The sequence below is a fragment of the Poecilia latipinna genome, unplaced genomic scaffold (assembly GCF_001443285.1).
Source record: "Poecilia latipinna isolate Pla-1442-1.1 unplaced genomic scaffold, P_latipinna-1.0 Scaffold237, whole genome shotgun sequence".
Taxonomy (NCBI): Eukaryota; Metazoa; Chordata; class Actinopteri; order Cyprinodontiformes; family Poeciliidae; genus Poecilia; species Poecilia latipinna.
The window spans coordinates 65,692-82,529 of record NW_015112853.1 but is presented as its reverse complement, the minus strand read 5'-3'; the positions used below and the strand labels follow the sequence as shown (position 1 = coordinate 82,529).

General features: G+C 37.6%; 1 protein-coding gene and 1 long non-coding RNA gene across 2 annotated transcripts; one reads left to right on the top strand and one right to left on the bottom strand.

Moving 5' to 3' along the window:
• The first annotated feature begins 418 nt into the window (after nt 1-418).
• On the top strand, nt 419-11,429 carry LOC106947346 (choline transporter-like protein 1). Its single transcript, XM_015032268.1, has 16 exons — nt 419-660; nt 910-996; nt 1,762-1,910; nt 2,489-2,625; nt 3,405-3,486; nt 4,234-4,403; nt 5,462-5,551; nt 5,655-5,797; nt 5,992-6,178; nt 8,316-8,484; nt 8,808-8,964; nt 9,075-9,158; nt 9,259-9,396; nt 10,084-10,320; nt 10,797-10,871; nt 10,963-11,429. The coding sequence occupies exons 1-16, from the start codon at nt 637-639 to the stop codon at nt 10,984-10,986; spliced, it is 1,953 nt and encodes a 650-aa protein (XP_014887754.1). The 5' UTR covers nt 419-636; the 3' UTR covers nt 10,987-11,429.
• Nucleotides 5,090-5,455, bottom strand: LOC106947349 (uncharacterized). Its single transcript, XR_001424969.1, has 2 exons — nt 5,210-5,455; nt 5,090-5,167 (listed from the first exon to the last, which is right to left on the bottom strand). It is a non-coding gene; the product is annotated as an uncharacterized LOC106947349 (long non-coding RNA).
• Nucleotides 11,430-16,838: the final 5,409 nt, after the last annotated feature.

The following is a 16,838-nucleotide window of genomic DNA, read 5'->3' as shown; positions in this document are numbered from 1 at the left end:
AGAAGCGCGTAATTTGTCAAGTCAACCTTGGAAGTAACAAATGCATTTCTTGGCCGCTATTATTATTATTATTATTATTATTATTATTATTATTATTATTATTATTATTATTATTATTATTATTATTATTAAACATGTTAAAACAAAACAACACTGCAAAGGGAAAAAGCTTAGAGTGCCAAATTAAAAGCAAAAAGCCATAGCTTAGCAACAGAAATTAAGAAAAAATAATAAAAATTGCACATAGCCATGGCAGTTTGAAACACATAAAATAGTATTCTTTGCAAAAAAGAGAGAGAGAGAGAGAGAGAAAGAGAGAGAGAGAGAGAGAGAGAGAGGGTGTATGTTTTTGTCCAGTGTGTTATTTCCTACAGTCCTTGAAATGAGCACACATATTTTCACTGGTTGTGGGGGGGGAGGGGGGTATATAATTGGTCTTCTTCCGTGTTTACCTGAAGCTGTAGGGAGTGTCTCTAACCGGAGGCTTTCAATGAACCAAACGAGCTAACAACGAATGTGTGTGTGTGTGTGTGTGTGTGTTTTGTCTTTTTCCGGATAACTTATGAAAAGGAAAGAAAAACAAGAATCGAAAAGTTGTGACGGAGAGACGCAAAGTTTTACTTTTACTGTAACACAATGGGATGTTGCAGTAGCACAGAGGTGAGTTGCAGTTCATGTGCTGGAGGTAATGGCTGACTCTCTTCACAGCACCTTTCGAGTGCACTGTAATGTGACATCTTTTTTCAGCAGCAGCAGCAGCAGCAGCACCAACTGTGGCAACTCTTTGTCTTCAACTCCTCAGTAGTTGGTTGTTTGCCTGCTGAGTGGAGCTGCACACAGAGAGGCGCTCACAACAAAAACAGGCTCCAAAAGAATAACCGCTCCTGTCTGTCTCTCATGCCTTGGCAGGGTGATCGGGACTGGAAGCCGACGGAGAACCGCAAATACACGGATATACCATGGCTCATCATATTCTCACTGTTTTGCATTGGCATGGTACGTCTGGATGATAATGATAATTCACAGCTTACCTGTTGCATTACATGTTGTTTTTGAAAGTACCAAATTCTCAAGGCAAGAATTTGGTACTTTGTCTTGTAGGACCAGTTAACTGTTGCAGGCTAGATCTCATATTCTTGCGCTGTTCCAAAGAAATAATTTTTACAAGTGAACTTAAATGTTGTTAAACTGGTTGTGCTATGAGTGGTAAACCTTCTGTATGACATGTATGGATCACCTTTATCATTTTCCTGGAAAGTGTAGATTCAAAGTTTAGAAAAAAATACTTGACTTTACTGACATTGTTCCTTCTTAAATTTTGTAAGTGAAAACGTCTAGTAATGCTTAACAACTGCAGTGGTTTTCACAGTGATTTATATTCAATAGATATATCAGATATTGTATCTGGATTGTATTTGGAATTCTGACTCACAGCAGGACTTAGTTTCAGATTGAATAGCACCAAGATAATGTCTCTGGCAAGCAAGAGAGTGTCAATGTATAAAAATCTTAACAGGCCTAGTGAAAACACATTGTTTTTTACCCTTCGTGGCTGAAAAATCCTAATGGATATTGTGAGAACTGCCCATGCACCAACATTCAGATAAAAACAGGATGTACTCAAGTGAGAACTCTTCATAATTCCATAAAATTCTCAGCATCACTTTCCTTCTGCTTTGCAGCTCAGCGTTGGACCCTAACAAGTGCCTTTATAGTGTCCTGTTAACTGTTCATGTCCTCTTCTGACATCTGTGTCTGCAGGCCTTAATTTGTGGCTTTGCCATCGCCACAGGAGGTGCCTCCCGCCTCGTCTCTGGATATGATAGTTACGGCAACACCTGTGGCCGAAATAACACCAACAAGAAGATTGACGGAGTGCCGCTCAGTGGCGCTGACATGACTGAGAAAAAGTAAATATGTCTGCACTTTAATCATTCGATCTCAGCTATTCTGTGTCTCAATCTAAGTATCGGAGTCTTTTCATGTACTTATTTCAGAACAAGAAATTCTTGATTTGTGTCATATGTTTAATATTTCTTTCTTTTCCTTGACTTCCACAGCTGCACAAGCTGGCAGCTTTTTCTCAGTTCTGAGTTTTTCTTACATGACTGTCTCCACTGTGGGACAATAAAGGAAATTTCTATTCTGTAGAATATTTGGGGCTGGAGGTTACCACCAGCCCACAGTCTGAAGGCCTAGCTTCAGGGAAACAAAGGCCGATGCTTTATTGATGGGCTGATTGCCCATGGAGCCTTTGGAGGGAAAAAACAAAAAACAAAACGGGCATTTCAGCAACAAAGCAGAGTCTGTCTGATGGGGTAGCAAATGTCAACATCTTTTAAGTTTCTGCCCTCGTTAACATGGCAACCACAAAATGAATTTTCATCAGAGGAATTTGTCTTTTTTGTTTCACATTCTCAGATGTTGCAATTGTGAGCAGTTTTAAAATTAAAATAAATTTTGTTTCTTTTTTTGTGGTCTTTTTTAGGTACGTTTTCTTTCTAGAGCCTTGCAAATTTGACATAATCAGCAGAAAATTCAAGTCCATCGCCTTGTGCGTCTCCCAATGTCCAGCCACAGAACTGAAGACCTACAGAGAGTTGAAAGATTTTGCGCTCAGTAATGGTGAGTAAATTATCAGAAGTGGAAATGGCTCAAGTTAAATATCTAATGTTGAATGTCTAAGGTCTGGTGTTGTATTTGTTGTTGTATTCATCAACAACATTGCTACTAAGGACAGGTCATTTTTTTCCTCTTCTGTTTTGGGAACATTGGTTACTGAGTAGAGCTGGGCAACATAGTTGAAAAACGTATCGTGAAGAGTGTATCAATTGTTGATTTATTTTTTTGTCCTAAATATCTAAAATACTTTTGATGTTAGCTTTCCTCTACCATCCATAGTTTCTTCGTGAGCTGTTGCACTCGTATTCTTCTTTCACTCCACACTTTGGTTTATTTTGAAGCATTTATGAGGCGGGTAGCAAAACCTGAGCATGCAACTGTGCAAGTTAATCAACAGGTTGTTGCTAGGTAACCAGTGAGTGAGTGAGTGAGTTAGCTGATGCCACTCACCTTGCTTAGCTGGCCATGAAAGGTTGAGCGATTAGGTGTTTCCTCTGCTTACATCCTCCAGAATCAAACGCTCATTTCATTGAGCGTTCAGTGAAATGATTGAATATACTATTTGATGTATTTTCTATTGATATTGATTATATGTCTATCCTTACTGATTTAATGATGCCCAGCCCTACAGCTGATTGTTTAGGTCATGTAGACTTTTTAATGATGTTTCTGGACATCTCTGGAAATGTCCACATCACGGAGGTCTAAATAATCTGAAGACACTTTTTCTTATCATAACTGTGTTTCTTTTGAATCGTTTACTTGTTTTTTTCTGTTGTTAGGGTCTTATCTCTGCTCCTATGAGCTTACTCCAAGACAATATGAGAACAACCCAAAATGTCCAAAACCTCCCGTTCCACAAAGGTGAGTCATTTCTATGCTTTGGGTTTTTAAAAAAATAATTTTTTTCTTTTTTACGCTACATTCAGCAGCTTACAAAAGCGTTCATACCCATTGAACTCTACGTTTATGATGCGTTACATCGACAAACTTGAGTATTGACATCATAGTCATAGAACATCACAAACTAGTGTTGGGTGGTTTGCTATGACGTGTCCCTTTTTAACATTTCTTCAAAATTTGCCGTCCCTGTCTGTGTTCCTTAGATATTTAAGATGCTGTTTGTTTACTAATGTTCTATGGCATAGGGGTTTCCAACCCAGGTTCTCAGGGCCCACTGCCGGGTTTTAGATGTGACCCTGCTCTAGCGCAACTGATTCAGTTGCGTCAGTGGGTTGATCTGCCGCATAAAATCCAAATAAATGCTGTGAAGTTTGAGGTTGAAACATGATGAAACGGGGAAATGTTTAAGAGGTATGAATACTATTGCAGGGTAATTTAGACACCAATATGGAGTTGATATGTTACAAAAACAATGGAACGGTTCAATGTGAATTCTTTTGATATTAATATTGGACTTTCAAGATGGAAATTGGGATTCAAGTCAATTTTAATAATAAATTTCCTCTCACTGGATCAATCTGGCTGTCCAGTTAGGGACTTTAACTGGACATAATAAAATGATTGCTTGATGGAGTAAAAATAACAAATAAAATTATTTTCTCCATTACTTTTGTTTTCAAATAATGTTTTTCTCCTCCTTGTTCTCAGTAATGCTGTCCCCGTCTTCCACCGCTGCATCCCTGTGAACATCAGCTGCTATGCTGAGTTCGCCCAGGCTTTCATCACATTTGTTGGTGACAACACTGTGCTGCGGCGTGTCATTGCAGGAGTGATCACCAGCAAAGAAATCATCATGGGTCTTTGTGTTCTGGCTTTTGGTATAAAACTATTTTATTTATCTGTAACACGCATTATATACAGCGGAACGTTTAATCGGTTATGGAAGTATGAAAGAAAACATACTCTTGAGGTTTGGTCTACTGCTGTCCCACTGCTCGGCTCTAGCTGCTTATTGGGATTTTAGCAGGAAGGAAATAGTTGGCAGGGAAACAATTTTTGGTGCGTAAAGGGAAAAACAGGAAGTGTCTGAGTGGTTACAGACGTTGGATACTCCACAGTTAATCCTCTAGGCAATAATTTAATTTCTGCTTTGAGTTCTTCTGCTGGTATAGCAGGGATAATGGGTCAAATCTTTGTCCGTTTTTATCTTTTTATTTGATTCGTCTGGTTTGTTTCTCAAGAGAGAAATTATCGCAAGACGACATTTTGTTTCTTGGTTTAGAGGGACGTTTGTCATTGACTCTAATATGTCAAACTCAAGGTCTGGGGGCCAAATTCGACCCCCCCATAACTTTTCATGTGGCCCTCTAGGCTCTACAGGGACACAACTGGCCCTTTGGGGACATTTGTTATCTTGATGTGGCACATAACGAAAATGAGTTTGAGCTGTGCTTTCAAGGTAATTCAGGTTATTTGCCCAACAATAGACACATTCATCATGGGCTTGTAACAAAGTATTTTAACTTTGGTTTTTGAAAGGTATACACAACAGACAGATTTTTTTAAGTTTATTTTGGGTGAACAAACTTGCATTTATTGCAGAACAGATTGGAAGAGCCTGAATTTGTTGATTTTAGTCAGACTCCAGAAATCGTCGACGTTGTTAATGTCGGGCCCATCCCACACATTTAAGCTTTTCTCCAAAGGACATTGGGGTTTCCCATGTAGGTAGCAGCAATTTGTATTTTTCTTAGTCTTGTGGTTCCACACTTAAAAGATGGCTTAAAAGCACAAAACTAAAATATTCGTGCAAATGATCAACCTATTTAAACATCTGACTTGAACTGTACAATTGCAGCCATGTTTTATCTACCACAAAGAAAATGGTCTTTCTACGAGTTCATTGTGTGTTCTACGTTTTCTCTCCTTTATCCAGTCTTGTCCCTGATCATGACGGTTGTTATTCGTTACATCTCTAAAGTGCTGGTTATAATTCTCACCGTTCTGGTAATCATCGGCTCAGTAGGTAATTTGTTTTATTCTGTTACTCAATTAAAATGACACTCAAAATGTTGCAGTTTCACCTTTATTTTCCAGCTCAAACTTTGCATGTATTTGATCTTTTTCAGGTGGGACGTGTATCCTCTGGTGGTTGTACGCGGACCAAAAACATGGCCTCAGCAAAAACAGCACAAGTGTATTATGGAAAGAAGTGGCCGGAGACAACGACAAAGCTTTGCTTGTTTATTCTATTGGTGCTACTATTTTCACAGTATGTATTTCCACTATTGGTAGACTTTTTTTTTTTTTGTAGAAAAATTACATAATTATAATCGGGGTCACTCTAAATACTAAAATGCAGTGATTTTTGTAATAATATTGTGAAAACCTTCGTGTTATGCATACTGTTAGCCACCTGATCCATTCTAGAAAAGTGTAAGGAAAACCCTGTGTTTAATCTTGCAGGTAGTGCTGCTGCTGCTGATGTTTTTCTTGAGGAAGCATGTGTCTCTCACCATCAGCCTGTTCCATGTGACAGGTAAAGTGTTCACCAGCCTCCCCCTGTTGTTCCTGCATCCCTTCTGGACCTTCCTCGGCCTCATGATGTTCTGGGTCTACTGGGTGGCCGTGCTTCTCTTCCTCGGGACGTCAGGTCAGCCACAACACACATGATTTCCACTTAACTTATTTACATTTTATGAATGTTCCTCAGTAAGTCATTTCTTCAAAATTCTCATGGTCTTTGATACCATTCCCAAACAAACAGAATATTAAGTGTGTGGCATTTAATTGGGCTTTTGTGTCATGACTGAACTCCCACATCTGGAATCCTGTGGCAGTCTCATGATGTGGAGAACAAGGTCAATGGGCTTTCTCAATTCATCTCCCACTTCTCCTTTCTGCTGGGAAATAGTCAGAATGAAAACAAAAGACAAATGCAGAAAAGCTGATGAATCAAATTTATGCCTTATTTGTGTTTTGGGGCATTTTTTTGTTTTATGGAAGAGGTATTTCATTCCTTATTGACCTCCATTTGTGTTGTATTAAAACCTCGAAGTATGAATTTTAGTTACAGTAAATGTAGATTTACTTTATCAAGTGGAGAAAAGTTTGTTTAGCGTTGCTGGGGGAAAAAAGAAACAAAATCACTGCAGAGATGAGAATTTGTAGGGCATAGTTTTCTTTGTGTTCATAATTGCATATATGTACAAGAGTGTTTTTACTCTGGCAGACACTCCCAGTTAAGATGTGCAAAAAAAAAATAATAATAATGCGTTCACCTTTTATTGGAGCAGCAAAATCTCGCACTTTTAGAAAGTAGCCTGTAGGATTTAGATGTTGGGACCGAGAGAAGCATAAAAGGTTGGTTTTGTGTTTATGGAAGCATTCTTCACATGGATTATTATCCAACTGAAACACCAGATGAGCCATTTTTAGTTTTCTTGCCGAGTCTGTCCAATTTTTTCTATTTAAGTTCTCAAGCTTTCATGATACCATGCAGTCTAACAAGAACCTGTGGAACAGAAACGGGCCCAAAGCATTTCAGATCCCCCTTCGGACCAAAGCAAACAACACTAAAGGTGTAAAAATAATTAAGACCTTACACCTAAAGCAAACTGTTTCTATTCTGATCATTGTCGCACTTTGCAAACTCCACTTGTTATCGTTTGGGCAGGAAGAACAAAAAAGGTTTTTCATCATCAATTTCAGTAGCATGGACAAAAAAAACCGTCTTATCTGTATTGAACTATTTAGGTATTTGTAGCAAGGATAAACTGATATAACAAATTAAATGCAGTGTTATTGATAAAAGAGATTTCTTTAAAAAAAATAGTCATATAAAAACAACCTTAACCGTTGAGGGACATTATGAATTACAATTTTAAAAATTACATTGTTTTAAGTAGCAACATATTGAAATGCAAAACCAGTTTTCAGTACTGTTTAAGAGTGTAAATATGTTTGAGCACAAGCATAAAAATCATTAATCAGTTTCACACAACCAACTGGAATGTCTTCATTTTGTTAAAATGCTTTAATATGTATTATCTATCCTATTGAATTTTAAAGCCTAACTTTATCTTAATTTTTGTCAGTTTCTGTCCCTTAATCAAATGTTCTAATCGTTTAAATGCCCAGTGTCACTTCATATGACGTTTATAACAACTATTAGTTATGGAATGTCGATTCCCCTGAGAGGTCACTTATGGCTTCAGTAAACTTTCCAGGTTCTTCTCCATGTTTGTCATTGTTCCAATTGGTTTAAAGAGGAAAAGAGCAGCTAGTGTCTCTGCAGACCCCACACATCCTGGACACAAATTGTTGAAACTTTTACCTTCAGGCTGGTGCTACAGACTGCAAAAACCAGCTCCCGCAGAGACAGTTTCTTCCCCCAGGCTGACTCTTTGAACACAGTGTTCACTTTGCAGCCAGAATACTATACAAAGTACCTTCAATGCTCAACTAGGAAGCAAAATATACATTTTGCCTCGTCTTTCCAGTTTTGAATATGTGGTATGCTGCATCCTGTTTATTACTCAGGGAAGCAGAAAGTTTCCAGCTGCTAATCTAAAATTCCTATATACTCTAAAGTAAAATAAAAAAAAAAAGAAAGAAAACATGTCCTGCAGTTTCAAGTGACTGACAAAGATAAGAGAACAATCAAAAATGCATGATAGGAAACGAATGTTAGATGGGAAAACTTTCCAAGAGTTTTGAGGGGGAAGAAAATCCACCAATAGGCAAACTGCTCGGTTCTTGTCAACTGTAAAGCTTGTTTTGTCCTTCAGGATCTCCTGTAAAGAACAACTCCACAGGTGTGGTTGAGTATCAGATGCAGGGGCCTCTTCAGTACATGGTGTGGTATCACCTCGTTGGTCTCATCTGGATCAGTGAGTTCATCCTCGCTTTCCAGCAGATGACCATCGCTGGAGCTGTCAGCACTTATTTTTTCACAAGGTAGGAAAAGACCCATGTTTCCAATTTATTTTAACTGTACCTAAAAAGTATTCAACCAGTCAGTGTAAAGTAGCTTCATTGGCAAAACATACAAACTAGAGGGTGGTTGCAATAAACGTCACCACCTTGCTTAACTGAAGACATGATGTTCTTTTCAGCAGATGCTTCATTCCTTCTCCTCCAGACATACTGCGGCTGCTATGAACTAAACACCAAAATAACTTCAGATTTTGCCCATGAACCTACTCTGGAATGATTTTTGGAACAACTGTATGCTACATGATTTCAATTAACGTTGTCTTTTTATGTGTGACTGAATTTAGGGACAAGGATAACTTGCCACAATTTACGGTAGTTTCCTCTTCAATTAACACCTTGCGCTACCACATGGGCACTGTGGCAAAGGGATCCTTCATCATCACACTGGTTAAGATTCCTCGTATCATCCTCACGTACATCCACACCCAGCTCAAAGGAAAAGTGAGCCATAAACCTTTATAACCAGATTGTGCAAGTTGACATTACATGCATTTTTATGCAACATCTGCAAGCTAGAATTTATATACATATAATTTATTTTTTTCTTCCAGGAAAATGCTTGCGCTCGTTGCATGTTGAAAGCCTGCGTCTGCTGTCTGTATTGTCTTGAAAAGTGTCTGGTATTCCTAAACCAAGTAAGTAGCAACGGGGACATGAGGACAGAATATACAAGATTTCACTAAAGCCATTTTGTTTTTTGTACAATGTAACAAAGCAAATGTTGACTTGTTTCAGAATGCCTATACTGCAACGGCCATAAACGGCACCAACTTCTGCTCTTCAGTTTGTGATGCTTTTAAGCTCTTGCTTGAGAACGCGGCCCAAGTGGCAGTCATTAACACAGTAGGGGACTTTGTCCTCTTTATGGGAAAGGTAAGATGCATCACACATTTGTTTTTTTATCTTTTCTCTTTTTGTGGCTAATTTTGTTAATCGCACATTTTGGATGCAGTTTGACAATATCACATGGTCAGTTTCAGTTCTTTTCTCCCTAAACTTTATTTAACCAAGGTAAAACCTAAATTCTCCTAAAACAAGCTTCCACACTCGCATGACTCTTGTGACATAACAAAACGGCAATTTATCGGATTTCTTTTTAATAAATTATATTATGGTTATTTTCTTGATGTTTTTCTTCGGTGGGAAAACACTCTCCCTTACCCAGCTGGGTTTAGTGCACATTTGTTAATGCAAAAAATTTAACACTGCATTGTCCTCTTAAATAGTTTGCGATTCTAAACATAAATTTAAAATGCATTTTGAAATGAAAAGGGGGCAGGGTTGACTTTAAGAAAATCAGCATCATCGTTCAACTTCTCCATCTCTTTGGCCCGGTACAAACTCTACCAGAGGAATCCAAGTCAATGGGAGAAATCTTGGATTTTAGTCGAACAGAATTGCGTAGGAACATGACAGCCAGGTTAACTTGACACTATTGTGATGTTTAACTTTGTATTCAAACATGATGTGAACTGACAGCTTGCGCTTCCATCTAGTGGGCAAAATGTATATCTGTTCTGTCCCTGTTGAGAAACCTCTAATCAAGCACTTGTCTGTCAGGTTCTAATAGTCTCCTGTACAGCTTTTGTGGGCGTCCTGGCTCTGAATTACCAACAGGACTACACCGTCTGGGTGCTACCTCTCCTCATCTCCTGTCTGTTTGCCTACCTCGTGGCCAACTGCTTCCTCTCTCTGTTTGAGAACGTGGTCGACGTCCTCTTTCTCTGCTACGCTGTGGACAAAAAGCTCAATGACGGCAGCTCTGGGCGACCGTACTACATGGACAAGGAATTGATGGTGAGGCGGCTCATTGAGTGCCTGCGAGTTATTGTCATTATCATTCCATGGTTCAGTGGCTAAACATGTTTTAGCTTTAGCTCCCAATGACTCATGATAGCCCAAGGGGGAAATCTTATGAAAATTCACTGATAAATTTTAGACTCTAGAGAAAATTGTATTTCACCATTGAAGGTCTGATGAATGGTGAATTTTCATAAAATTTCATATCTCATTGGGAGCTGAAGCTAAATCATATCCATCTATCGCTGTGATATGTACAAATGAAATAGCAATTTACCTTACAGATGAATTAGAGCTTAGCTTCAGCACTTTATTGTTGTTGCTTCATGATTTCCTAAAATAACAGTATAATAAAAACTTAAACATTCAGTCTGGATATGTGTGAAATTTTGAATTGGAAAACTGGTGTTGACCCTGGTCTTGATTCTCATAAATTGAGTTCAATGTAATTTCCTTTTTTGTTAAAATTCCAGGAGCATATTGAGAAGAGCAGTAAAATGGGTAAATACAAGTCGCCAGAGGGAGCGAGACAGGAAATGAAGCCCATGGTGAGTAGAAAAATCTTCATGTGATGTGGTGATTGTTGTATTTCTAAGTAAATAAGGACTAAATGTGTTGTTTTTTTTCCCCATCTTGCAGAGAGGTGGCGGGACTTCAGCTTGACCAATTATCTAACCACCATGTCATAAAAGCTGCTTAAAAAAGCTCTTGAAATGCACACAGTATGACAAGAATGAAGCCTGGCTTACCAGTAACCAACGTCAAATTCAGAGGCTTCAGCAGAATTTACGATGCATTTTGGACAGAAGCTCTGAACACTTACAGCTTTTATAGATTTTACCGTGTTTTACAGTTGTAAAGAGAGGGACTTTCATAAAAACTGAAAACTAATAGTGGGGAAAAGAGATGTTTTTTAGTTTTGTTTTAGTCATTTGATGAGTTTTGGTTTGTTTACCCTTTGCTGCCATTCATTACTATTAACTCATTTGTATGTTCTTGTTTTATATGTTGAGGTCAACAGATGTATTAACACTGGTGTCCAATAATGCATTGATTTTGTTTTGTTTTTAAATGGGTTGCCTAAATAAATCTTTTTAATACAAAAACAGTTTTGTTATTCTGCTTCGCTGCCCTCAGTCTTCTTTGTGACGATTACAATTATTACTTAAAAAGTAAATTATTTTGTGAGGGTGGATTCTGACTTGGTGGTATCACCATAGGGACAACCTATTAATGACTTCATGAATAAATTTGAGGCTTTTTGAATTGCATTTATAAAAACAAAAAAATCAACATTTCATTGAAACCACTGGAGGGCAGCAAATCCATATATAAGTTATTATTTTACCAACAATTATGAGCTGAAAATCTTAAAATAAGGGATTTTTTAAAATTATTATTTCAAATACTTTTGTATATGTTTAAACACATGACCTACTTCATTTTTCTGTATAGATTAGAAAAGTTAGTGGAAGCAGAAGGCCAACTCGGGCTGATCTACGTCCGTTTCTCCTAACTGTATTGATCTATAGGCTCATCCTTTTCAGTTTGTTGAACAGCCACGGACCAAACCCACTGAGCAGTTAGTGGTTATTAATGGGACAGCTGTCTCTGCACACTGCTGTCCTCCTCCATAAAATGCAGGAATCAAGAGGAAAACCTCTCGATGCCCAACTCGTGACTCAGCCTGGGCTGATTTCTATATAACGGCACAATGACCATTCGCACGACTTCCTTCTCTTATGGATGAAAAGGAAGTGAAACTCACATGGCCAAAACTTGAAAATTAAATAATTCATAATTTCCAGAAATATCATAAATGTTATGTTTAGTTTGCAGAAGAAGAATTGGTATTGTGCCCTTGTTTCTCTCCTAATTATCATGTTATGTTTTCATCTTTTCACCTGAGTTTGTACTGTATAAAAGGACATTCCTTCACAGAAAATTTAAATTAATTGTAAATGGTAAGTTGCCTGGTCAGCTTTACAGAGCTTCTGTTTGTTCTGACCCAAGAAACGCAACATATACAGTATCTTACAACAGTTTTGTCAAAGTTTGACATGGCCTGCATTTGTATAGTGCTTTACCAAGTCAGAGGACTCCAAAGCACATTATGCTAAATTTAGTAATTCACTCATTCATGCACAAAGCGGTGATGGTAAGCTACAATGAAGACACATTTCCGCCGGGACAGACTGATAGAGGCCAGGTTGTCATACAGTTGCTTTCACCAGATCCTTTGATCATCAATGGACAGAGGAAGTGAAGTGACTTCACCATTGAACTGAGTCTTTCTGCCTCTGTATCATCAAAAGTTAATTTATTTCAGCAATTTAATTACCAATATTGTGACTGTATACTTTTAAAAAAAAAAAAATCTTGTATACTTTTTTTCCTCCACATTGTTTCTTTCCTGTCAATTCTCCATCAATATGTTTTGATCCAGCGGTCAGTTAACAGCCAGCTTCTTTAGAAGACAGACTCTTATTATGAGTCTGTCATTAACTGGGCAAGTAAGGAGTTTTGAGTAAGTTTTTTTGCCATAGTTTTTTCTTTACATGCATTACGGCATCTGCAGATAACATTATCAATAAATTAATAACTTCTTTCTCCAAACTTTCACCTGTGTATCATAATTAGTTTCAGATGTGAGTCTATTTTCTGCCTGAGCGCTTGAGTGTTTCACTCTTGCTGGAGTTTGTCAGCATTTTAAACACGAATCGCATCAGCTTGGAGTGACTTTTTCAATTTTCCTTTGAATAAAAATTTGACAAGTACATTTTATATTTATGAAAGTGTGACTTTTAGCTGCATCCCTTCACCGAAGCTATTTACTCTGTTACATTACACTAGGGATTTCAAGCTCATTTTCATTTTGGGCCGAATCAAGGTCATGAATGTCATGATGTTTGTGAGGCAAAATCTAAAAAAATAAAAAAATTAAAAAAATGCAAAGGAAATGGGGAACATAGTCCAGATTTCCTGATCTAAAATACCTCTTCACAGGTGGCAGAAATACGTTGAGTCTATGCAACACAGATGTTGGGCAGTTTTTAAGAATATTAGTTCTGTTATTCCAGGAAAGGCTAAATCTTCAATCCCTTTTAATTTTATATAGCAATGCATTTAAAAAAAAAAAATTGGTAGAACTTCCAACATTAATTTACAACATTTTTGTCAACATGCAGCTGTTAAAAGAATTAAATGAGTAAATTACAATTTTATAGAAACATCAGTCGCTATAAATTGATTAAAAATTATTGTGGGAAACCACAGAAAGCACAATAATCAATGTCAAGACTAAACATAATATTAATCTGAGCTTGTTTTACTCTGTTATTTACTAATTAGACAAAAGGTTCAGGCAATTTAAGTAAATATTTAAGTTGGCTTAATCTCTTTGTTACAGCTAGACGTTGTCATTTATCAGCGTAAAAGTGATAAAAGAGCCCGTGCCATGAAGTTGCTTATCCAAAGAAACCTGATTTCCGAACACGGAAAGTGCTTCCTGCAATTCGAGGCATTTCCCATCAGTCAGCCCGACTCCCCATCTGCAGGCAGATCACATTTTATTGTTGTTGAACAGTCTCCAGCAGCAGGCTCTCCAGTGTTTGGAAATGAGCCGCAGAGATGGTATCTCCCTTCATTTCTATGGTCAGCACAAAAAAAAATAAAAAAGGCCAGGGAAAAGGTGTGTGAAAATGAATGTTTTATATTTACTCAGTAAGTTCCTTATCTGCAGCTCAAACTGACAGCTTCTGCTGCCAACACCTTCTCACATGTGTTGGTCTATTGTGTGAGTTCCAGCACCTCACTTACAGTTAAGTAAAGCTCATATGGACGTTTCTTACGTTTAGAGACAGGAAATACATGTATTTTCTCTCCATTTTGTTTATATAGCTATTTTGATCTACATCTGTTAGCGTACACCTGAATGGGCACAGTGAATGCATGCCTGGATAATGTGGGCATCATAAAAAATTCACCTTGTTTTTCTCGTACATAATGCATTAATGTTCGGGCATGCAAAGATGCAGAGTTTGTCACACATGCCTACAGTCGGCTTTCTTTTTTTTTTTTTTTCTTGCAGTGCAAAGATTTTTCATATTTCAGTTTTAGACTTTACAACATTGAGAGTAGTTTATTTAGATTCTGCGTGACACAACAACGCAAAGTAGTCCAAGATCGGATTGGAGGACAAGTGATACATTTCAAAATAAGTTTAATTTGTCGTTTGTTCTTACTGACATAACTTGAAAATGTTTATTTTATCCTTTTATATGTTGCGTCATAATGCTGTGTAAAATGACTATGGCCCTTTACCCAGTTCCTACAAACTTGTGACAATCTAAAATAACTCTTTACTTATAGCCCACAAACCTCAGCAACTTCTCTTTCTTCTAAATGAGATGGAAGAATAAGGAACACAAACATTCGACGCGGAACCGAGACACGGAAGTGAGGAAGGTCTGTCTCATTAGCTCATGTCCAAATACTGTCTGTGACAACAGAGACGTTGGTCAATATAGCTTTTATTTCAGCAAATTATACATACACTGTAAAAAATGCATCTGTATCATAACCTAACGCTATAAGAGCTGTGATGACAGTGTGGGGTTGGTGAAAGAGTGGCTACAGTGTCCGAGGTCTTCAAAAAAGATTTGCATGTTATCACAGTCATAAAATGCGTCGAGACTGCAATGTTGTCCAGTTTCTAAGTGAATTTAAAATCAGAATTACAAACACTGGAAGGACATTTAAAAAAAACAAACAAAAAAAAAACAGAAAAAGGGACAATTAGATGGCACTTTTCAGATCTTAGCAGTTTAGAAAAATTAAGAATGAAGCCAAATAGTAGAGTAATTACTGTAAGTTAGCATTAGCTGATCTCAGGTCTGCATTAATGTATTAATGTGACTTAACAACACACACATCTGAGCTGAGAGATTTTTATTTTACCCTGGAAGAGTTACCCTATAAATAGATACAGCAGATCAGATTAAGCTACTGAAACAATGGAAAAGCAAACGCTGATTATCTTCTTCTTGTATAAAGCTGTCTAAACCAAAGCTTCCTCTAGCCAGTGTACAATCTATATAAAACATTTTCATATCCAGCAGTGTTTATATGCCCTAGCTGGTAGGTATCTCTCTGCATTCTAACTATGTGACAAATTAAACGAGTGGTGGAAGCCATAGTAACGCCATCTCAAATGAGAACCCCAAACACATGGCAGAACTAAGTCAATGTACTGTAATATACAGGCTTTAGAGTAAAGCCGTCAGTGATCCTGCCCACCCATCACATGTCCTTACCAGCAAAAAGGCACACCTTACGACTAAACCTCCACAGCCCATGGTGGATCTCAAAAGTCAACACACCGCTGGCAAAACGCCAGGCGTCTCTAATGTGGAAAAACTGGACCACGTGAAATCTTTTAAAAACATTTTCCACCTTTAATGTGGCATTTCAACTGAAAAACAAGCAAATCTGTCAGAGGGACAAATGCAAACATTAAAAAGGGCTTCATTAACTCAATTGCATAGCACAGTGTTAATTTAACATTGCTGAAGCACCGTTTTGATTTCCACTCTTCTTGAGGTTGCCCTTGCCATCAGCTATAGCGAATCAGATTTATCTGTAACAAAGTTTATCTGTTTTACGAGGATTTTCTCCAGATCCGATGAAAAGACAAAGCTAAAACGGGTCAGTGAGGCTCTAAACAGCAATCCTGAAGCAGCTGCACGAGTTACTGTCAAGTACAGGTTGCATTCTGCATGTGAAAAGATTCCCCTGTGTTCTCTGCCTATTGAAATCAGTAGTAGTAGGGTTACATGATAGAAGCCTTTTCTTCCCATGAAGAAACTTATAAACTGACTAATTTGACCAAATCCTTGTGGATGATGAAATCAAGCATAAGTTTTGGCCACAATTTCAAAAAGTTAATTTTAGCATAAAAACAACACTCAACACCCACAGTGAAACACGGTGGTGGCAGCATCATGATAAAAGTGGATAACGATCCAAAATGCTAGAAGCCAAAGATGAAAAGGAGGTTTATTTTTCAGCATGTTTTGAGTTCAAATACACATACAATTAAAAAAAAATGGGAATGGCCTTGCAGGAGTCCACAACTGAGAATGGCAGAAGCTCTTTGAGTTGTCCAGAAGAAAACTCTGGGCAAATATTGTCAAGCTGTGGCATGTTGAAGGAATCCTGTCAAAGAAGACTGAACACTGTGGCTGCATTAATAATTCTTTTCACAAAATATTAGTCCCAGATTGTGTAGATTAATACAGCTGTTGTTTTATCACATTTTCCTCAAAACAGATTTTGTTGTTCATTAGTTGAATAATATAGAGTAGTCATAACATATGAAAGTCAATGATTTACTATAGTCCTTTTTTTTATACATCACTAAACTGGCATTAAAACAGAGATGTGTACACTTTTTTATATCCACCATTTATGTTCCAACAAATGTGCATGGCTCTGTTACTTTCTTTCTTTAATGT

Coding starts and splice junctions, on each gene's coding strand:
- LOC106947346 (XM_015032268.1), top strand. CDS start 637: ATGGGATGTTGCAGTAGCACAGAG. Junction 2,626..3,404: donor AGATTTTGCGCTCAGTAATG/GTGAGTAAATTA, acceptor TTCTGTTGTTAG/GGTCTTATCTCTGCTCCTAT. Junction 4,404..5,461: donor TCTTTGTGTTCTGGCTTTTG/GTATAAAACTAT, acceptor TCCTTTATCCAG/TCTTGTCCCTGATCATGACG.